The 21,316-nt window shown below is 39.9% G+C and overlaps 4 protein-coding genes across 12 annotated transcripts; 3 read left to right on the forward strand and 1 right to left on the reverse strand.

Moving 5' to 3' along the window:
• Window positions 1-4,564, reverse strand: LOC113571495 (uncharacterized). 2 transcript variants are annotated; one of them, XM_035531547.2, is made up of 5 exons: window positions 4,008-4,564; window positions 3,543-3,700; window positions 3,198-3,309; window positions 2,434-3,036; window positions 1-2,337 (listed from the first exon to the last, which is right to left on the reverse strand). In XM_035531547.2, exons 1-5 carry the CDS (start codon window positions 4,267-4,269, stop codon window positions 605-607), a joined length of 2,868 nt encoding a protein of 955 aa, XP_035387440.1. In that variant the 5' UTR covers window positions 4,270-4,564; the 3' UTR covers window positions 1-604. The 2 variants fall into 2 exon arrangements, with proteins under 2 accessions (XP_035387440.1, XP_026856262.2); XM_027000461.3 differs by having other exon boundaries at window positions 1-3,036; window positions 4,008-4,557.
• Window positions 4,565-5,272: 708 nt separating this feature from the next.
• Window positions 5,273-8,995, forward strand: si:ch73-109d9.2 (uncharacterized). 4 transcript variants are annotated; one of them, XM_035531560.2, is made up of 4 exons: window positions 5,273-6,069; window positions 6,496-6,623; window positions 6,763-6,868; window positions 7,142-8,995. In XM_035531560.2, exons 1-4 carry the CDS (start codon window positions 5,802-5,804, stop codon window positions 8,272-8,274), a joined length of 1,635 nt encoding a protein of 544 aa, XP_035387453.1. In that variant the 5' UTR covers window positions 5,273-5,801; the 3' UTR covers window positions 8,275-8,995. The 4 variants fall into 4 exon arrangements, with proteins under 4 accessions (XP_035387453.1, XP_081580304.1, XP_081580302.1 ...); XM_081724178.1 differs by having other exon boundaries at window positions 6,763-6,805; XM_081724176.1 differs by having other exon boundaries at window positions 6,766-6,868.
• A 2,009-nt stretch (window positions 8,996-11,004) lies between these two features.
• Window positions 11,005-13,701, forward strand: LOC118242205 (uncharacterized). The gene is made up of 3 exons (XM_035531561.2): window positions 11,005-11,880; window positions 11,962-12,086; window positions 12,210-13,701. The coding sequence occupies exons 1-3, from the start codon at window positions 11,601-11,603 to the stop codon at window positions 13,326-13,328; spliced, it is 1,524 nt and encodes a 507-aa protein (XP_035387454.1). The 5' UTR covers window positions 11,005-11,600; the 3' UTR covers window positions 13,329-13,701.
• Window positions 13,702-14,386: 685 nt separating this feature from the next.
• On the forward strand, window positions 14,387-20,530 carry LOC118242206 (uncharacterized). Of its 5 annotated transcripts, none has more exons than XM_035531568.2 (7): window positions 14,387-14,473; window positions 15,103-15,402; window positions 15,635-16,194; window positions 19,318-19,395; window positions 19,495-19,584; window positions 19,687-19,791; window positions 19,967-20,530. In XM_035531568.2, exons 2-7 carry the CDS (start codon window positions 15,132-15,134, stop codon window positions 19,985-19,987), a joined length of 1,125 nt encoding a protein of 374 aa, XP_035387461.1. In that variant the 5' UTR covers window positions 14,387-14,473; window positions 15,103-15,131; the 3' UTR covers window positions 19,988-20,530. The 5 variants fall into 5 exon arrangements, with proteins under 5 accessions (XP_035387461.1, XP_081580311.1, XP_081580310.1 ...); XM_081724185.1 differs by having other exon boundaries at window positions 19,495-19,527; window positions 20,305-20,530; XM_081724183.1 differs by having other exon boundaries at window positions 14,402-14,473; window positions 15,105-15,402; window positions 20,305-20,530.
• Window positions 20,531-21,316: the final 786 nt, after the last annotated feature.

The following is a 21,316-nucleotide window of genomic DNA, read 5'->3' on the forward strand; positions in this document are numbered from 1 at the left end:
CTCAGTGTTTAATAATGATAAAATGGATCACAAAATTTCACATTTTACTTTGTATTGTTTGAATATCAGGTTCAAATCAAATTCTGAATTAATAAATCACCCTTAATTTCAATTTTCACAGTAAATAGTAAACAGTTTATATGACCTGAGGGATTGAAAGGATTTTAACCCTTATGTACATAAAAAAAGAAACAATAAATAAAAGATTCTAGAGAAACAGCACATATTAGTCATTTCCCTTCCTGGAAATTAAACTGATTATGTTGATGTTCTTAATTACCTGACATCTTAAAAGCATCATAACACAGTTACACTAACCTTAAAATAACTAAAAAATGTAAACTTAACCAATGAAAAGGTTTCAGCATCTGCTTGGCAGTAATGAACATTTTAGAGCATTTTGTGCTAACACTGACCAATTCAGTAGCAAAGAAGAACCACTCTGAATAGATAACAAAGGGAATCAAAGAACAGTTCCAAAATTACTAGAAATATTTACTTAATTTAATGAGCAACACGTCGACAATGAATTTACAAACATTTGTTCTCACTAAGCAATTTACTGACTTGTTCTTCTCATGGTATATATCGCATGATTAAATATCTATTTTGTTCTTGGTACTATATGTTGTGTGTTAACATGTTTCTTTAGGTGTGCTGACTGAGTGAAACGTTTACCACATTCTTTGCATTCAAATGGTTTCTCCCCTGTGTGAATACGCTTATGTCTCTTAAAATTACCTAAATCCACAAAGCCTTTCTCACAGTGGGGACACACATAGCGCTTTTCACCTCTGTGTCCCTGCATATGCATGTTCAGTGCAACTCTGTGCTTGAATGACTTCCCACATTGACTGCAGAAGAAAGGTTTCTCACCTGTATGCATACGCATATGAGTAGCCCGGTCTGCCTTGGCCAAGAACTTCTTGCCACATATCTTACAAGGGAAGGGTCTGTCTCCAGAGTGGATAAGTTTGTGTTTTGTCAGTGTGAATTGATAAACAAAACTCCTACCACACTCCTCACACTTGTACCCCTTCTCTTCTGCATGGACTTTTACATGTCGGTTGAGGCCTCGGACGCTAGGGAAGGCTTTTCCACACTGGGAGCAGGTATATGGCCTCTCACCTCTGTGGAGCCTCATGTGGTTCTCCAGTGAAGATGCATTGCTAAGAATCCTGCCACATTCAGAGCATTCTGTCTTCTTCTCAAGCACTTTACGTGAAACTTTCTGGAATATGCGACCCCTGTTTTGCATAGGAACACTTAAAGCTGAATGTGATAATTCACCAGATGAATCAGTTGGTTCCCAAAGCTGACTGGATATGTCACATCCCTCTTTCTGCTCAATGACTTCATTGTCTATCTGAGGATCCCTGACCATGTTTATTGTTAAGATTTGTTCCTCTACTGTAGAATCTAATACTCTGAAATTTGAATCAGGCTTCGAAAGAACCTTATAATGTTCTGTCACTCCAGGCAAGCATGCAGGAAGGCTATCCTCATTATCTATAGGGTCTTCTTCACTGTGCATTTCCATGATGACAGAGTCAGTGTCATCAGAGTTGATAGCTGGACTTGAGCAAGGGGGAAACCTCTGAATATTTTGCTCAAAATTATTAACTGATGGCACAGAGATTTCCACAGGCAAGGTAGGCCCTCTCTTGGGAACATTTCCCTGATTGGAAGCTGCTGCTTGCTGTTCCTTCAAAGTAAGAAGTGGAGCCAGCTGCAAAGCTTGCCCAGTTGATTGTGAATGCATCATAGATGGCTGCTCCAATGCAGCTTCTTGCTGGGTTAGCACAATTGCTGAGTGAAAAGGAGTGGGATTTAGCGACCGAAGCAAATCTGATGCATTATCGGGTGGATGAAAAAACTGGTCTGGAGATGAACAGAGAGGATCAGACAGGATTTGATAGTGGGATGTAACTGGTATATGCTCTAGTGCACATGGAGTATTAGTCTGGGGAATTGAAACTGGAGGAACCGAAGACCTCATTGATTGAGCTGGAATGTATGGTGGAGGAAATGGAATTTGATTCGGAGGATAAGGTGGCTGGGCTAATGGAGCCAGATTGTGAGGAGGCACTAAAGGAAAGTGGACTGGGATATCTAAACTCTGAGGTGGAAGTATATCATTTGATTGGACGTGCACTTGAGTTGATGGAACAGGAACGTGGGCTGGTGGAGTTGGAACATGAATAGGTAGAATGGGGCCTTGTGCAGGTGGAATTGGAACCTGGTTTGGTAGAGATGGAATATGGGACAGGGGAATAGATACCTGACCAGGTGCAACTGTGTGATGGTCTGGAGAAAATGGAGTCTGACACTGAGGACCTAGAAAACAACCTAGTGAAGTCATGTTCTCGACAGAAGAAATCAAATTTTGAGGTGAAGAGACAGCACGTTGTGGAGCCCGAGAAGAAGACTCACCTAATAGTGTCATTTCTTGATCAGCTGAGGGTGGTGAAACTGCTTTTTCTGTAGTTGCCACTGGGGCTTGAATTGACTGGACAGATTGGCAAGGATCTGTAATTGGTTTCTGTTGTCGAGGAATAAGTTGTGGACCAAGATGTGTCACTGTATTTGGATTCTGGATATTTTGAACAAGTTGCTGGGTTTGAAGGGTTCTGAGCTGAGCATGTAGCTCAGAGGGCTGATTTGTGGGAAGATGATCTAATGTATCTGTTTGTTGTTTCTCCTCTCTAAGTGCTGACATCTGATGTAGTTTGTTAGATAGGGGGTCTATTGGTGTAGATAAGCTAACTGTAGAATGAGCCTGCTGAGTTGCATAAGCTGGTAGCTCTGGTACAGTTGATTTTGCTGGTCTGGAGGCGTTTTGTCTTTTTGTATCATTATGTGAAGCCAAATCTTCTCTTAATCTAGATGTATTCACAGATTGGGGAACTCTACTCAAGGAGTCCACTCTGTGACTAGAGGAAGCTGTCGTCTCTGATAAGGCTGTATTAGTGGTTGAGATTTCTCTGGGGTTTCCATTGCATCTGTTCAATGTTTGGAATTTTGAGGGAATCAAAACTGTGGACATGCAGAAATAAAAATGGAAAGCAGGGTTAAGCGGAAGCACAGGCATATACAGGAAGTAGAATTTAAATTTGATAATGACATGAAAAGGGCTTTTGTCAATCACATGAATACAGCTCAGACTTTTTCTGAAGATTTTATGGAAACTTCTGCACCTCTTTCCATGGTGTCTTTAAAGGGCTCCTTGCGAACCAATATTGGCTCAGCACCCTCTTGCTTCAGTAAAAAGTATCCAGGGGCATATTCATCACAGTCAGTGTCTTGGGGCTATGGAAGAAAAAATTATATATATATATATATATATATATATATATATATATATATATATATATATATATATATATATATATATATATATATATATATATATATATAGTTAAAATTCCTGATCTGCATACTCCAAACCTTTTATTACAGTTAAATAGTTGTAATTACAAACTCAATTATATCTGGTCAGGAAATGTATCATTCAAATGTAGATCATTTACAATATTTCTGACCTCTTTTTTAATGAGAAGCAAAGCAAGCTGTCTGTTTCCATCTTCAGAAGCGTTGGAACACATATCTACAAGACGATCATTGGTAATGTCTTGTAATCGAAGACTGCGTTCATTAAATAAGGCTGGACTGCAACATTTTTCAACCATGATGGGCTTTTCTGGGAAATAAATTAATACATTCGTTTTATGGCTTCAGTAGAATTATGTAGGTACTACATGAATAGTGCATGGGTATGCGGTTGCATGAAGCATCGAGAAGAAGCCTAACATATCCAATATAATGCAATACTGCTAATACTAAATTGAGAAATACGGGGAAAGCTATAATATTAGTTAAAAAGGACCAAGAAAGCGCACATTACAGCCTCTAGAAGTGGCTATTTGTATGTCTCACGAGTCGATAATATATTTCCAGGAAGTGTTCTATGCATGTAGTTAATACATATATTCACACTATATACTTACCACACTGTACACCAGTATCGCATTTAGACACACTTTGCGCATGGTCTGTTCTTGGACTTCCATTCCCTGCTTGACTTGTTAAATATTGTCGAGAAAAAACACCGGTCTTTAAATCAGCATTCTCTTGCCTCAAATGAACTAACTCGGCTTTCATTTGCTGCAAAGTGCGCTCGAAGAGTTTCGTTGTCTCACCGACAGCTGTCTTTAGCACATTTTCCATAACTGATGTGAACTGGGTTTTAAAACCACCATATTCATCCATGATGACATTCGGTGCAATTACAATAAACTTTATTTTAGTTAATTAATACAGAATAGTTTCTTTTTACATTCGAGACGAAGTGTACAATGACGTATCAGAAACTGACAGCATGAGCGCGTTCAAGTAACGCAGGCCTCGTGCAGACTCTCTGATCTATATAACATACACATGCACAACGCTCAGGAAACAACGACATGAAGATCCGCGCAGCTGCGTACATCGACGTTCAATTTCTCTCGCTAGCACAAAAATAATTTTTACTTCCGCAAAAAAATAACGTACAGCTGAACAGATGTTTTTCAGTCGCACAATGGAATAAATTAAGGACCTTCAGAATGATAAGCCTAATAATGAACTGGGTGCAGCGTGGGCGGACTTAAAAACACATGACGGTGTTGCATTTCCGCAACCACCTGCTCCTTATATCTGGAGTTTAAACTCCACTTATGGCAGCTTAATATAATAAAAAAAATTTTAAAAAAAAAGTAATTCAAAACACACACACACACACACACTGCAGATTCCAGGGAGTAATTGCAGTGAATTGTATTAAAATATATAGAAGTAGTCAAAACTGCAGTGAACGTTTGTACCGAACGTTTGCAGAGAAACATGAAGTTTCGGACAGAAGGTAATGTTAAAAAAAGAAGAGGCTTAAATCATAACATTTATGTTCGTTTGGTGCCATTTATTTCAGAGGCGGTATTAAATTTACATGTAGCAAAACTAGTGCGAATGCACGCTATAGTATCACTGTCCAGCTGCTCATTTATCTCTTTTATGTTTTTGTCTCATCTGTAGGAGATTAGTGGGTTGGGGGATTTTTAATAGAAATGTAAACCACTTATTATCCATATTTCATTCTGTAATGAAATATTTCATATTTCAAATATTTCATTCTGTAATGAAATATGGGAATTTTGAATAACCACTGATACTCTAGCTATCGCCCTCTATGACTGGTCTGTATGAACACACCCCGTGCATTTTGGTGTAACATTATTTTAGTCCCCCATCAGAGAGTCGAGCTTTGCAAAGCCTGGATCAGGAAAAACTTTCACCCTAATCGCGAGGGTGTGGTATACATTCATGCTTGTTCAGTAAGCGTAGCAGAGCAACCGCTGTAAAAAAAATTGTGATAAAGGAAAATTGCCTTTTGATGTAGTTAACCAACAAATTACAGAGCTCATTGTCTGTTTTAGCTAGCTAGCTAGCAAGATAGCTAGTTCATGTTAACGTTAGCTAGCTACGCTATCAAACGCCTCCTACGATATTAACTTGTTAGCTAAATACAGACGTTTTCTGAATTAGGCATAGACAGACGTCTGAAACAGAACTAAATGAAGTATTAATACATTGATAATATATAAGGAGTCCTAAGTATCTGCTTTTTAAGCTGATGTGATCAAACGCCCGACGGAAAAGTTGTTTCAGAATCCCACAGCCGGGGCAAAGGGTAGAGCGCTGAAACAAAAGAGTAACGTTACCATTGATCAAAACCACCTAACTAGCTACTTATTCACATTCACAAGATGTCCGAAATAATCCTCACGTTTCAGACACAGCTATCGGGTGTTATGGAAACTGTCTTTAAGGCTGCAATATTTGAAATCACCAGACTGGTGGAAGATAGTTTTCTGGAAGAGGTGTCTCGGAGCCGTGAACAAGTTGAATCTTTAAAAAAGAGACTTCAGTGGTTTGAAACCAGACGCAGAGACCAAGAGAGAGGTAGGAGGCTGAGGTGTGCAGACTGTGGCAATGCCCGGGTTTCCAATGAAGAAAAGGAAGAGAAATCCTCAGGTAACTTTATAGTGAAGAGCTCACGTTTATCTCCTGTTTCAGTTATCTAGTTAAATGTCACTGATAAACGAAATTTACACTATATATATATATATATATATATATATATATATATATATATATATATATATATATATATATATATATATATATATATATAATGTGTGTGTGTATGTTATTTTTACAGACTAGTCACTAGTTTATATTTTCATCTGGCATTGCATGTATGTATATTTCTAGCAGCAGTGGTTTTTATGCATTGTAGAAGGGGATAAATTTATTGTGGCTCAGGCTGCAAAAGCTCTTTTGTGTTTGGTTGGAGTACATCAGAATTTGGTGATTTAATTGTTCTAGGAATTGCAGTAAAGCCTGGGAAACCTGAAATGTAATGACATAAAACAGGTTCGTCTGACCATCTTCCCACAGGTGCGGAAAACACTCAAAATCTTAAAGAGGAGAGAAGTGTGGAGGAAGGTTGTGGGGCTGAGAAGAAGAATGAATTTTCTGGAATGGTGGAGTCAGAGAATATACCCAATCCAGACTGTGGTACAGAGGTGAGAAGTATAAACACTAAAGTATTAAGCAAATATTTCATATATGATCATACTTGTCCATCTGCCTAGGTTTTGTGGCATTATCACATTGTGGTGCTGACTTTTTAAGTAATGTACATGATGTTTGTACTCCTTGCAGCAGGCAGTTCGAGAGGAAGGAAAGCTGGACTGCTTGCTTAAAGGTGAGAGTGTTCAGACTGCTACTGCTACAGAGCTGCAGGATGGCTGGAGACTGAGCACTGAAGGTATCGATTAATGCATTCCCAACCTGCTTCAAGCAAAATATTAATAGTCACTTGACTGTCAGTTGGTTACCCCTTTTATTTATCTGTTGTGCTGAAAATAGCACAAGCTCATGAAATTAGTTCCTAATTTAAACAGTCTACCATCTTATGAAGGTTATGCTACTGTTTTGGGAAATGCCTGAGTGTAGATCTTCTGCAAAACCACAGTTTTTCAACAGTTTGCTCACAGCTTTTACCTGCCTGAAATCTTCATTCTTTACTGTGTTCTCCCAGGAGCAGAAGGCTCTGATAATTCTGCACATAGTAAAACATACAGTGAGCAAGAGCTGCAGCAGATTCAGGATGACTGGAGCTCTGGACTGGATCAAGCCACTGACCCTGAACATGAACCAGATTTGGACAACATCCAGGGTGCAGCATACAGAACTCGCTACAGCATGGGGGACATGGGAGGCTATAGCAACCAGGGGCTGAATATGGGAGAGCTGAATGGCCTCTCTGACTCTCCTCGGAGAGCCGGAGAAGTACTGGGCTTTGGGGTGCTGGCAAGTTCTTTGCAGACTGACCTGGGTACATCTGAGGAATGTGGGAGACGTATTAGAAATAAGAGAGGAAACAAAGGATCGTCATCCCTGCACAGTACTTCAGATACAAGCGATCTCAACTGTTTGCTTATTAATGAGGAGGGATATTTGCAGGACATAAGTGCCTTCCCTCAGGCTCCAGGTGGACTTGCTAGGGATTCTGGGCATCGAGGACATTCCACGTATCATAGAGAAACGGACAATAACAACAGTGATTGCTTTTATAGTGGAGACGCATTTAGCCACCCATTGGACTTGAACAACGAACCTGTGGAAATGGCAGGAGCCAGAGAGGAGAGACCTCAAACCTGTCCTCAGTGTATGCTTAGTTTCCCAGACCAGGTTTCCCTGAAGGCCCACATGCTCTCTCACCGAGCTAGCACGGCCCCTTCCTACGTGTGCAACCAGTGCGGCAAGAAGTTTACCCAGGCCTGCAACCTGAAGGTCCATCAACGCGTCCACCAGAGAGAAGGCCTGCACTTGTGCAGCCACTGTGGGAAAGGCTACTCGTCATTTGGTGACCTGCGCAGGCACCGCTGCAGCCAAGCTGGGGACAAGCCTTACAGCTGTGCATTGTGCGGTAATAAGTTCAGCCGCCTGTGGAACCTCAAGCTGCACCGTCGCATTCACACACAGGAGAAGCCGCACCAGTGCAGCATGTGTGACAAGAGCTTCACCCGGGCTGACATCTTAAAGGTCCACCAACGGACCCACACTGGAGAGAGACCATACTGCTGCAAAGTCTGTGGACTGAGCTTTAAGCGTCTTGACCATCTCAGATCACACCAGCGCAAACATGGATCTGACCCGAACAACCACTAGAACTACAGTCACCAACGGAGTCATCAAGTACATGTAATTATAGTAATGTATTTGTGTGTAAATGGGTCACAAATGAAGGGCATTGTAATACATTACAGGGTTGTAAGGCCTTACTCCTAGCAAGGGGATGCATTGTGTTTAAACTTAAGCTTATTAGTTATGCTTGCAAAACAAGATGGAAGATGGAAAAAAAAAAAAAAGCTTGGTTAATACCATGAGCAGGCATAGACCCAGACTCAGTTCCACAGTGCTTTACTTTGGGTGTCATTATTTACCAGTAAAACAGCTTGCACATTGTGATTTCTTACTTCACATTTTCTTGAATATTTTACTAAGGTCATTTCTGATTAGTGTGCATTATGGTTAAGGGAAGTGCATGGTAGTGAAATACTTTCTGTTGCTACTTACTGATAACGCAGTGCCTCTGTAATTGGTTTTGCTCATTGAGATTCTTGTTTATTTAAAAAAAAATGAATACTGTTCTCATTGTGTTTCTTTTACTGCATCATATTTACATGCTTAAACTTTTATCTAAAATTTGTATTTTATATAAAGAGACACACAGACTTTTTGTTTGTTTGATTTGTTATTCTGGATCAAAGCCGATATATGTTGGATGCCAATTAAAAATGTTTACCTTTCAGAAGGAAGCTTTTTATTGTCTTTGGGGAAGCAGTTTGTTGCAAATTATGAATAAAATTAATAAATAATTTTACACACATTTTATATTGTGGCCTCGTGCTAAGATAAAACAGACATTTCCCCCATCATTCTTCACTAAATACTCCATTATGACAGTGAAAATGTTTGAAACTTTTTTACAAATTTATTGAAAAGGAAAATCTAAAATTTTGCATGGATATAAATATTCAGACTCATTACTCACTACTTATTTGGAGCAGCTTTGGAGCATTTATAGACTTCTGTCTTCAGTAGCATGCTGCAAGGATTGAACACCTGCATATGAGGATTTTCTGCCATTATTCTGCTGAGCCTCTTAAGCTGTCTCAGGTTTGATGGGGACTGTTGGTGGATAGCCATTTTCAGGTCTTTCCTGAGAGATTCAATTGGGTTAAAGTCAGGGCTCTGCCTGGGCCACTCAAACACATTCACAGAGTTGTCCCTAAGCCACCCCCATGTTGTCTTGGCTGTGGGCTTAGTGTCATTGTCTTGTTGAAAGGTGAACCTTTGGCCCAGTCTGAGATCCCAAGTGCTCTGGATCAGGTTCTCATTAAGAATATCTCTGTACTTTGCTCCATTCAGCTTTCCCTTAACCCAGACCATTCTCCCTGTCCCAGCCACTAAAAAACACTCCCACAGCGTGAAGCTGCCACCACCATGCCCCACTGTAGGGATGGTATGGGCAGGTGATGAGGTAAGAGTCCTTTAGGTGCTTTTTTGCAAACTCCAGGTGGACTTTCATGTGTCTTTTACGGAGGAGAGGCTTCTGTCTGGCCAATGTGCCATATAGATTGGTGGAGTGTTGTAGTGATGGTTGACCACCTGGATGTTTCTCCTGTTGGCACACAGGATCTTTGGAGCTCAGCCAGAGTGACCACTGGGTCCTGATCACCTCTCTTATCAAGGCCCTTTTCCCCTGATTACTTAGTTTGTTGGTGCAGCCAGCTTTAGGAATCTAAAAGAAGTCATGGTTGTTCCAAACTTCTTCCATTTACGAATTACAGCCACTGTGCTCTTGGGAGCTTTTTTTGAAGCAAAATCTTTTTGTAGCCTTCTCTGAGACTCTGAGATGCATTGTTAGCCATGAGAGCTTATATAGACAGGTGTGTGTGTCTTTCCAAATCATGTCTAATCCACTGAATTTACCAAAGGAGGACTCCAGTCAAGGAGTATAAACATCTCAAAGATGATCAAGAGAAATGGGAGGCCCATTTGTTTTTTGTTTTTCCTTTATATTAAATTTGGAAAATTTGTTTTCACTTTGTCACAAGTCAGCAACATAAAATGTGAAAAAAGTGAAAGGGTCTAAAGACTTTACGAATGCATTGTATTTATAAAGAAACAGGACATTTTGGGCAGAGGTCCTTCATGAGCTGTACAAGCAAAGGGCTTTTGAATTCGTAAGAGGAGCAACCAGTTTGTATTGGAAAATGTAAATGTTTGAGTCAGAACATTCATTCCATTTCTAAAGTTCCAAGAGTGTAGTTCAGTTCTTTTTCTTTGAGTTTCCTCATTTCAGTGCTGCCATAGCAACAGCTATGTGACAACGAATATGTGACAATTCTGAAAATGACATTGAATTGATGACTTTACTGTATGCTAGTGATATAGTTAATACGGCAGACACAGTTAGAGGACTATAGAAACAAACTGTACAGTTGGACAGATTTTGCGCAAAACAAAAATCATCGCTTTTAGAAGAGGCGGCATTCTTGACAAAAAATGAAAAAATGGTAACTGTTAAATGTAACTCTTATAAACATGGTTGTATGGTGAACATAAAGCAAATACATTTATTAATACGTATGGTTGTATACACAAACGAATGTGGAACTATGTGCCGACTGTCCTTATATTCTTGAAATAAATCGATTGATGGATTCATTTATATATAAACATTCATTTATAATAACCATATTTCAAACATCCAATTTATTTTGTAGATTTCCTACCGCATGAATTAAAGCATAGGTTTTCTTTTGAGGAAGCTAGATGTGAGTTTTAAATGAATATTGTCCAAATAGGCCACTGTACAATGTATGACGTCACGGAGGACGACAAGGCTTTCCCTTTTACACCCATTGCATCCAACCATGCCTAATAATTTGTTTGCGTGAATTCAACGTTATTTTGCTTTTCAACGACATATTACGTGTCTTTGGCCTCGACTCGCATCAAACATATACAGAATGGACGTTGAGAGCAAGAAAACATAGCCTTTCTAGCTATATTTGTTTGCTAACTAGTAAACCTAGCTAGCCCGTTGCTAGCACCAACAACAGTAGTTAGCTAGCTAGCTGTAAGATAAAACTACGCAGAGCTACAGCTGAGGGCACTGACAAACTACAGGGGGTAAAACATCGAGACAGTTTCCTAATAAATGTCATTTGTGCGCCGACAATGCACGCTAATTGTGCCTGCTTACATGGGGACTTGCGGCGCTGTTGTCTGACAATGACAAATGTCAACAGAGAATGTAATAAACAGCAGGCTAGCTAGCCTACATTTTTCTTTCACTTTTACCAGGTCAGATAAAAGATATAGACGTTACTGATAGTATAGGGATTTTTGTTTATATGCTGCAGTAGTCAATAAAACTAAATTACTTTGTAGCACAGTTCTGTGTAACGACTGGGAAAGACGCTATGTCGGATGCCCTGCTTACCTTCCAGACCCAGCTGTCCGGGGTCATGGAAACGATCTTGAGGTCAGCTATATGTGAGATCACCAGGCTAGTGGAGGGCAGCTTCTTAGAGGAGGTTGGTCGTGGGAAACAAGAGGCAGAGGTTTTGAGACGAAGAGTACAACTCTTGGAAACTAAACTTGGTGATCAGGAACGAGTAAAAAGGGTGCGATGTGCAGATTGTGGCAGAACTGGAATCTCTAAGAAGGAAACAGATGGTAGAGACTGTAGGACAAAAAATGGTGAGTAGAACTATTGTGTACTGGAGTTATTTGCTGAGATTTATGCAATAGCATAATGTGTTAAAGTTTCTTTTCTTGAAGGTGTGGAGATGGTTTGTGCTATGAAGCAGGAAGGTACTTCTGAAGGTGGCAGGAGAAGTTATGGGAAGGGAACCTTAACATCAAACCAAGAGGCATCTTCAATAATAACAGATATTGAACTTAAGGTAAGATTGCTTTTACTATAGTGTAGCTACCTACAGACTTCGCATATCAATGCATAAGTGTCAACAGGAACAAAGCTTTCCAAATGAATGAATGATTCTATTTTCAAATGCCTCATTTTACAGATTGTTGAAGTGGAAGGATCTAAAGTGGAAGGGGCAGTAAAAGAGGAGGTCACGGAGGCTACAGAGATGGAGATCTATTCTACACCTCATTGCCACAAGGCAGATCACAGAGAGCCACAGAGTGGCAGTGCTGGAGAGACATCTGGTCTCCATATATCACAGCATGATCATAGGGTCCCACAGAGAGACAAACTATCTGGTACAAAGTCCTGCAGTCCCAGTAATCAGGATTCAGCGAAACAAAGAACGCATTCAAAAGGGCCAGATTCTAAAACAGAGCAACCAGTGCGGTCATCTCCATCGCAGCCAGGACCTATTGAAGTTGTGTCATGCTCAGAGCCTCACACTGTGAAACAGCTGGCAAGCAGTTCTGACTCTCTCGCCATTAAACAAGAGGTTGTAGTAGTGCTTCCCCCTGAATGGGAGGATGTGGAGAAAGTGAGGTCAGAGACCATCCACAACCCTAGCAGGGTAAACCGGGCTCAGGAGGAACTCCAGCATGGGGATCCTCTCCCCATCAGATCTGCTGTGGAAGGAGGGGTGATGTACATTGGGCCTTGTGGTAATGTCGAGGACCTCGCCTCTGATGTTGCGCAGAAACTTGGGACACCAGGTCAAACACCTACCAAACTTGTTGAACGTGAAGTCAGTGTGCTACCTTCTAATCCTGGCACCACAAATGTGGCAAGAGGACAATCAATCCACAAGAGTCCCCCTGTACCAAAACCCCCTCAGGCGCTTCAGCACTTCCAGAGAGCCTACACAGATGAGAGAACAATCAGTGCCTTGCAATCTGGAAGAAATCTGACCCAGACATTCAGTATAAGAACTCACGGCCACGCTGGGCACCATGTGGTCAGGGCGCCACATAGCTGCACGCAGTGCGGCAAGGGCTTCTCCCATCTGTGTCACCTAAGAGCTCACCAGCAGATCCACACAGGAGAGCGGCAGTTCTGCTGCAGCCTGTGTGGCCGCAGCTTCACCAAACTCAGCAACCTGAAGGCACACCGCAGGGTTCACACGGGTGAGCGGCCCTACATCTGCATGGACTGCGGCAAAAGGTTCACTCAGAAATGCAACCTGAAGAGACACCAGAGAATTCACTCTGCCCACCCATGACAAAGAGGTGTAGATTTAGGTGTGGTTAGATTTAGGGTCTGTCTGGCTCTGTCAAATAGAGAGTAAAAAGGTGTTGTGTTTACAGTGTTTGTAAGCTATTGTATGGTGCACTCATTTGTATATGTGTATGTGAATAACTTTTCTGCTATTTAAGCAATATTGCATTTAAAGACCTTGCATAGCTGTAGTCTTTTTTTCATAGTTGCATGTCAGAAATTGACATCAGTATGATTTATGAATAAAGGACTTTTTTTTACATTCCACACAGTTGTTAGTATTGAGTTTTGGAAATTGTAAGAACAACAGATTAAGGCAGGCATAACTAATCACCACAGACAAAACAATCTTGTAATAAACAAGTCATTACATTGTATTTATGTTCCTTTGTGATTTTCTTGTGATTATAATTCATTAACAGGTTTTATGATGCTGTCATTTACACCTACTCTATAACTACCTACCTGCCAAAAAGATTTCTGGCGAGTAACTGCAGTATACTACTGTAAAAGATATAGAGATGGTCAAAATGAGGGTGAAGTACAAGAATCAGCATGTTTCAGTCAGAGGTCCTTCATCAGCTGTGCAAGCAAAGTGCTTCAAAGTGCTTCAGCACCTTGCTTGCATAGCCGATAAAGGACCTCTATCTGAAACATCAGTTCATGCTGTTTGTGTTTGCATAAGCTCTGTTTAAAAGGAAATTTACAGTATGAATTCTGTAAATACATCCAGCTAGCACAAAATCGGATAACTCCTGAAAGAGGTCAGTCCAGGTCAACACAAGGTACACAGGATACAGGACTCTAGTGACAAAAGTGCAACAGTGGAATTCAATTTTTAATCAACTGTAAATATGTATGGGAACCTAATATGTACAGATGGGATAGACTAAACACTATCTTTGAACAAATGTCTTTTTTAAGCAGTGAATCTAGTATTTCATAGTAATGCATACATTTCTTTATATTGTGTACATTTTACATTAATTATTAATTTCAGCAAGTGTTGCGGGTCCTCCCTGCCAGTAGGGGTCAGTAAATAGATATTATTAACAACAACAACACAAAGGTAGCTAGCTAGGTATCTAGCTTTGTAGACCGTTTGTAGATTTCCATCTATGTGTGCTGGGACGTCTCTCGATGTACATAGTGAGTTGAATTAATGAATGAGTAATAATTTTGGAATCTTCCAACAAATTTAGTTGAATATAATTTTCTGGTCCCGGCATATGGGTTTAATACACACGGAGTCGTCAATAGCGTAGATGTAAACAACTTAGCACCGACAGGGATAGCGAATGTATAAAGCTAATCTGCAGGCTATTCTAGAGAGTAAGCTAACTGGTTAGCCAGCTAAATAATTGTCTAACGATACCGTTCCTAGCCAGCCACAATACGATTCTGTATCTATAGCTAGGTATACCTTAAACGGCACTGTGTCCATGTTTGGACTTTATAAGCCAGTCAACAGTGATTGATCTCTTTAATTGTCACGTTTCTCATCAGTCAGCTGTGCTAGAACAGGGAAACCACTAGGCCCACTTGGCTGTAAACTCCACCCGTTTAAAAGTGATATCTAGTTAACCTGGCTAACGTACTCAATCGGTCTGACAGATGTTGTGTTTGTACGTTGGCTTTAAACCAGCTAGCTTGCCATGACTTGGTTATCTCTGCAGTATTAAATCTAATTTCCCTGAGGGTCAAATTGTAATTATATATTTTTCCATGTTCACAGGCCTTGAGAGTTAACTACCAAATCTATATCCACTTTTTCCTAGAGAAATAGCACAGCAGGAAAAGAGAGAAAATGTCAGACACCCTCGTCGTCACCTTCCAGGCTCAACTCTCCATCGTCATGGAAACGATTCTCAAGTCAGCCATGATGGAGATCACTCGGCTGGTGGAGGACAGTTTTGTGGAGGAAGTGAGTCGTGGCAAACAGGAGGTGGCATTGCTTATGCGAAGGTTGCAGTTTGCAGAGAATAAACTGAAAGAGAGGAGAGTTCGATGTGCAGACTGTGGAAGAGCCACGGCAAGCAGTGAGAGGACTGCAGATCACACGGAAGAGACACTAACAGGTTGGGAGAATCATGTCATATATGTAATGTTCATTCCAATACAGTTTAGAAAACTATTGATCAATTTATGATGAATATTCCAAAAATTAATTTGTTTTCAGACTATGTTCAGAAGTGTATTTGATGGAGTTCATTAGTCCATGAAAGGGGGGTGGGAGAAAGTTAATTTAAAACTAATTAAAAGTACTTACTTTTAATACTTACTAATACTTACTCATTTCTTCTAATGCAGGTACAGATACCCTGTGTGTGAGCCTGAGCCTGAGAGAGCAGTCTGAGAAAAGACCCACATTCAGTGAGGTGTGGAGGTCTGATGAGAGTCTGGATTTGCATATATCCACAGAGGCACGCGCTCGCACGGAGAAGACAGACACGCTCGAACAAAGTGGGAAACAGGACTCAGCATCTAATAACACAGCACAACTGCCTCCGAGTGTTTTACAGAAATTAGTGCCCAGTGCAGCAGTTACGAGAATCCATGATCCATGTACTGACTTAAAACCCAGAGAAAGTCACTGCAAGACACCTGTGATAGACTTAAGTCCCATCAAAGATACAGACTCTGCCCAGTCTAGACTAATACAAAATGGTATAGGGGACAGTGGGTGTGGTGAGTTGGCATCTTCTCTGTCTGGCCCCACTGTGAAGTCCGAGTTAGAGCCGGATCCGGTTCCCATTAAAGAAGAGGAGGAGATGCTCCCAGTGTGGGACTACAGTGATGGCAGCGGTCCTGCAGAAACGGATCAGAGTCACAGAGGGATCGGAGGACCCTGGAATCGTGAGGAGACACAGGTAGATAACTTTCCAAATCTAACTGCTCTCAACATGCCAGATCCAGCTTCATATTTAATGTCCTGTTCAGTGAATTGTAACACAGAGATGTCTCAAAGCATCAAGACTGAGAATAGTCAGTCAGTCACCACAGACCTCGTTCACATCGCTGTGGCTCACATGGCAGAGAGATCCAGTTCACTTGACCAGAATGAAAATGGACACTTGTTTAGTTCAAATAGACAGAGTTTTCCAGAAGGTCTTTTGGCTCCTCAAGAGCTCTGTTCAGGTGAGAAAGTATTCCTCCCTGTCCTGCCTCTAAACCATTTTTCCCAGAGCGAGCGCCTTCAGGCGCACGAAAGTCTTCATGCCAACAAGCCACACTGTTGCGTCTACTGTGGAAAATCGTTTGCTCAAGTGGGCCACTTGAAGGTTCACATGCTTAGCCACCAGGGTAAGAAGCCCCTGAGCTGCTCCCAGTGCAACAAAACCTTCGTTCACAACTTTGAGCTGAAGGACCACTACCAGCGGCAGCATTCGGGCGAGAGACCACACGTCTGCCATGTGTGTGGCAAAGGCTTCACCAGGCTGAGCAACTTCAAGCAACACCAGAACATCCACACGCGGGAGAAACTCTTCAACTGCACCCACTGCGGCATGAGGTTCAATAGATCCACGCACCTGAGAATCCATCTCAGGAGGCACAGCCGAGTGGGAAAGAGTTGCCACTGCCGCCAGTGTGGGAAGACCTTTGTGTGCCTGAAGCAACTGAAGGGCCATCTGCTCAAAGTACATGGAACAGTCATGAATTGAATGGCAGATTCCAGTCAACGCTTCTCAGTTTACATAATCTGAATATTATTAATCTCAACTCATTTAAAATAGATTTTCTGCCTGAATTTAGATGCCCAAAAAGAGGACATACAAGATAAAACAGAGTAGGTGCAATATCCAGATGTAATTTCAGATGTAAGGATGCTTAAAAATGACAGGAAAATAATTTGAATATCAGACTTTAAAAATGCTAATGTTGACCACCCTGCTCCTTTAATGAAGATTTTATGAGGTTGAAATCTATATTCTGAAGATCTTAACTTGGAGAATTCGTGGTCTGACTTGCTTGCTGTGGCGTAGATTTCTGTGAGGAGGAATGCCCTTTTAACATGAAGCACTTGAAGTTTGCCAACTTGATTTTTTTTTTTTTTTTTCAGATGACACATCATATGTCTGTGACCAGTGAAATGTTCCCCAAATGTGCTCTTTTTTGTGATTCCTTATATGATTTCACAGCACTAGAGGATAAAGCGTAAATTTAAATTTTGAAAAAAGTATTTTTAACTTGAGCTGTTAATATAATTGTTAATTTGGTGTATTCTCTATCTGCTGATACTCGGTTGTCTTGTAGGTTAATTTCTTAATGCTGTTCACAAGTTTGGAATAACCTGACTTTCTATTTTACGCAACACAATATTTTATTTACTAAAAATATATATAGTGTAGCTCTAAATAATAAATCAGCCGCCAAAAGGTAATTTTCTTCATTATTTAAAATATTTTGGGAGAAATATAAATAATATACTGAAATCACCCATGTATAGTTATTGAAACTGAAAGTGGGCATCTTCAGAATTACCCACAGAATTGCACAAAAGCATTCTGGATATCAGTTTTATTATAGCATCATTCTTGATGTTATACAGATTTCTAGGTCATGCAATTACATACACAAAATCACACTGGGATTGTTGTATATGCGTATTTGCTACAAAATGGAGGTTATATATTTGCGAACATTCATTCCAAACTTTTGAACAGAAGTGCTTGTAAGTTCCAAGTTCCAAAGTCAGTTTTTTTTTATTTATTTATTTTTTTAAAAAATTTGTTTGTTTTTAAAACACTCTAAATTACATGTATATTGATTAAAGTGAGTGCAAAACAAGCCTACTGTGGGAGATGTGGAAATCACACTCAATTCTAGGATAAATAATGATATTGCTCTGATCTACTGAAGATGACATCACTCACTGCTGTTCAGCAGCCAGCAATAGAATGAAAATATCACAACAGAAACTGAGAATCACTGCAGTTAAATTTAATCCAAGAAAAAGGTTAATTGAGAATCATCTAAGGCTGTACCTGGAGATCTACTATTGCAGAGTTTTCTTCCATTTAATCTCATAATAATTTAGCATAGCATGTTAGATTAGTGTTTTTACTAAGATCTAGTGAGGCTGATATCCAGGGACATAGCTGGGAATCCCTAGCTAGCTTTGAATATTTGATTACTGCCAAATCCAGCCTTTTGTTCAGTGGTACCAAAAATACACTTTTTATACTGATCAAACATGGGATCTTTCTTTCATGCTTCATACAGAGGCAGTACAGAGTTTGCCAATAAACAGTTTTAGCAGTGCATAATTACTTCACTTGATGTCAATAGAGACTGGCTGGCATGATATATACATGATGATTAAAGTTTAATGGAGATGAACTAAAAGCAACGGGGGTTCTAATATTCCCGTATTGTTTTGATGAGGCACGTATTACTAATATGAAATGGTCTCATTCAATGTTCATCATTACAGTAATGATGGAATGACATCTACGTGACCGTCTAGACACCACTCAGTGTGCGGTGGAGATGACAAGCGACAGTAATAAAGCCTCCTTGTCATTAAAGCAAATTCATCAGTGTTAAGTGCTGAGCCTGAACAGTAGGAGGCGCTTCTGCACCACCAAGCACTGGTGCTTTCATTCCGTCAGTTAAACTGGTCAGGTTTCTATTTGAAACTTTTATTTTTGCCTCATGTTCACCAGCTCACTGAATGACTGACCTTCATGCATTTATAAATAAAACAATTTTTTTCTTAATCTTTGATCTGCCTTCTGTCTTGTCCATTCTGTTAGAGGCACAGGAACACAGTTCAAGAACATTTCATGTGTGATTAGTACGCAACATTTTCTGGACTTTTATATATAGGGACAACGTGTCAGTCTTTTCTTCTGAGATAACTTTAAGAGTTTTTATGCAGTTTGATGACACAAAGATTAAACATTTAAAAACTCAAAACTCTTCTCAGGATGTATCTTCTGGATGTATCAAAAAGAAGCCTGAGTACTGATTCACTTTTTTCTGTGTTGTAGTTGGTCCAAATGGCTCCTGAAAACCCTGCAACAGAACTGGTCAGAATGTACCCCACAAACAGACAGAGAACGTTCAGTGTAAGTACTCACCTTAAGATGCTTTTATATTGTTCTAGCTGCAACTTAATAATGATCAAATGATGTTATAGCACAACTGTGTTTTGCTTCTATAAACAGGTGGTGGCAAGAGAGATTCTAACACAGTTTCAGGTGTGGCAGAGGGCATGCTACAGCCGAAACATTGAATGGGGTCCAATTACTGCAAAGGTTTTATTTTTGTGTCATGTAATCCATGTTAAATAACAAATTAGTTACTGATAATACACATGCAAAGGTAACAGCAATTAATGTGTGTTTGTATGCTTTCAGATCATATCTGCTTTACCGTATTTATCAGGAAGGGAGACGGAAGTGATTGTACGTTGTACAAAAATGCTGCATAATCGCAGAGATTACCTTCGAAGGAGGGCCAAGGTAACTTTCTTAGTGAATATGTTTGTTTTTTTTTAGCTCTCATCTATTTGCATGCATTTCAAGCATAAAACAAATCTAGTTATTGACCATAGAATGCTCATCAACGTTGTGTAGTCAGTATGCAAATAAGCAGTGACAAGCTTCAGGCACATGAGGTGCGTACTGTGCTCTGTAGCTTGGTGGAAATGTCTTGTGACATGATGCAGCTTAGTGAAGATGGATGTTCTCAGCCCTGTTCTTGAGGATCCCCATCCAGGCCAGGCTTTGGTTCTGCTCCAGTTCCTTATTCACCGGAACCAAGCACCTATCTTGCAAGCTGCAGAGCTCCTGGATCTGGTGTTTATGGAGCTGTAACTATACAAATGTATATGTAGTAATGCAGTAAATATGTGGACTGTAAATACAGTAATACAGTAAATATGTGGCAAAAAGTTAGACAAAAAAAGTTATTGATATTTTCTATTACTCTATGTTGAAATTGTACTGAGATGATTTCTGTCCTTCCATCTATAGGATGCCTCCTTGGAGAGAAATGCTTTACCTGTGGAGCAGAGATATCTTGTTCAACTTCAAAGAGGTGACATTCAACATGTAAACCTGTAAATAAAATTTGTGTGATGTCTTTTTTTGCTTTTGGATTCGTTTTTGTGAATTCATAGTCGACCACTGAGTAAATTTTTATTGTCTGTTAAAATGTTGTTATTTATTATGGTCAAATAAATGCCTATTTAATAATTAATTATTGCCTTCAAGAGTGTAATTATCACAAAAAATACTTTTGACAGCATAGCTAAATGGAGGTATAGTGTCACTGTCCATGATAAGGAAAGTTAGGTTGCTTAAAAATATATGTATTTGAGCATGAAAATAAATTTTACTTATAAAAATATTTACAAAGTTCTTAGTAGGAGCAGTGATGTGCTGTAACAGATGTCACCCAACACATTGTCAATGACACTGCATTTTGATCCAACTTTAGTTTAAATTTTAATTTTAGGCAGTGCTAAATCGCAGTGGCAATTTGCCTGCATAGCCAAAACCCAGTTATAGGAAAGGCAAACAAGAACACAGCATCCCTCATGACTAAGTTATTGTGATATAAATAATTTTTTAAAGCGTGCGTGCATTCTTGCATGCAAATATAACTTTGGTAGCCCTTGACATACTGGAATTTTATAGATTCATACTATATTAAAAATATTTCTTTTAATCAAATGTATTCTTTGCCCATTACTTCTGACACTCCTGCTGCCACCAACTAACCACCCTCAGTAATTCATGTTATATAGTCTTTTTTAAGTCTGCATTAGCAGATGTATGTGCTAATACACTGAAAGTGGCATCAGAGACTTCTTTCTCTAAATTGGAACTTGTCTGTTACTAAGCTTGGATAAAAATGGACAAAAATGCATAATAAGGACTGTGCTGGACGCATCATGTTGGTTAGCTTGTTTGTGACCTTTTTGTGTGGGGGTTCCTTTTCACAACCTGGACTGCAGCCTGTCTGTATTTTAAGAATGATGAC

The sequence above is a fragment of the Electrophorus electricus genome, chromosome 12 (genome assembly GCF_041902795.1).
Source record: "Electrophorus electricus isolate QZ-2024a chromosome 12, ASM4190279v1, whole genome shotgun sequence".
NCBI lineage: Eukaryota > Metazoa > Chordata > Actinopteri > Gymnotiformes > Gymnotidae > Electrophorus > Electrophorus electricus.

Excerpts from the sequence above, each read along its gene's own strand:
- LOC113571495 (XM_027000461.3), bottom strand. The coding sequence starts at position 4,269 with ATGGATGAATATGGTGGTTTTAAAACCCAGTTCACATCAGTTATGGAA. Across the intron at positions 3,701-4,007 it reads CGATACTGGTGTACAGTGTG|AAAAGCCCATCATGGTTGAA; the intron begins GTAAGTATATAG and ends TTTATTTCCCAG. Across the intron at positions 3,310-3,542 it reads TGCTTCTCATTAAAAAAGAG|CCCCAAGACACTGACTGTGA; the intron begins GTCAGAAATATT and ends TTTCTTCCATAG.
- si:ch73-109d9.2 (XM_035531560.2), top strand. The coding sequence starts at position 5,802 with ATGTCCGAAATAATCCTCACGTTTCAGACACAGCTATCGGGTGTTATG. Across the intron at positions 6,624-6,762 it reads ATCCAGACTGTGGTACAGAG|CAGGCAGTTCGAGAGGAAGG; the intron begins GTGAGAAGTATA and ends TACTCCTTGCAG. Across the intron at positions 6,869-7,141 it reads CTGGAGACTGAGCACTGAAG|GAGCAGAAGGCTCTGATAAT; the intron begins GTATCGATTAAT and ends GTGTTCTCCCAG.
- LOC118242205 (XM_035531561.2), top strand. The coding sequence starts at position 11,601 with ATGTCGGATGCCCTGCTTACCTTCCAGACCCAGCTGTCCGGGGTCATG. Across the intron at positions 11,881-11,961 it reads AGACTGTAGGACAAAAAATG|GTGTGGAGATGGTTTGTGCT; the intron begins GTGAGTAGAACT and ends CTTTTCTTGAAG. Across the intron at positions 12,087-12,209 it reads TAACAGATATTGAACTTAAG|ATTGTTGAAGTGGAAGGATC; the intron begins GTAAGATTGCTT and ends CTCATTTTACAG.
- LOC118242206 (XM_081724183.1), top strand. The coding sequence starts at position 15,132 with ATGTCAGACACCCTCGTCGTCACCTTCCAGGCTCAACTCTCCATCGTC. Across the intron at positions 15,403-15,634 it reads CACGGAAGAGACACTAACAG|GTACAGATACCCTGTGTGTG; the intron begins GTTGGGAGAATC and ends CTTCTAATGCAG. Across the intron at positions 19,396-19,494 it reads ACAGACAGAGAACGTTCAGT|GTGGTGGCAAGAGAGATTCT; the intron begins GTAAGTACTCAC and ends TTCTATAAACAG.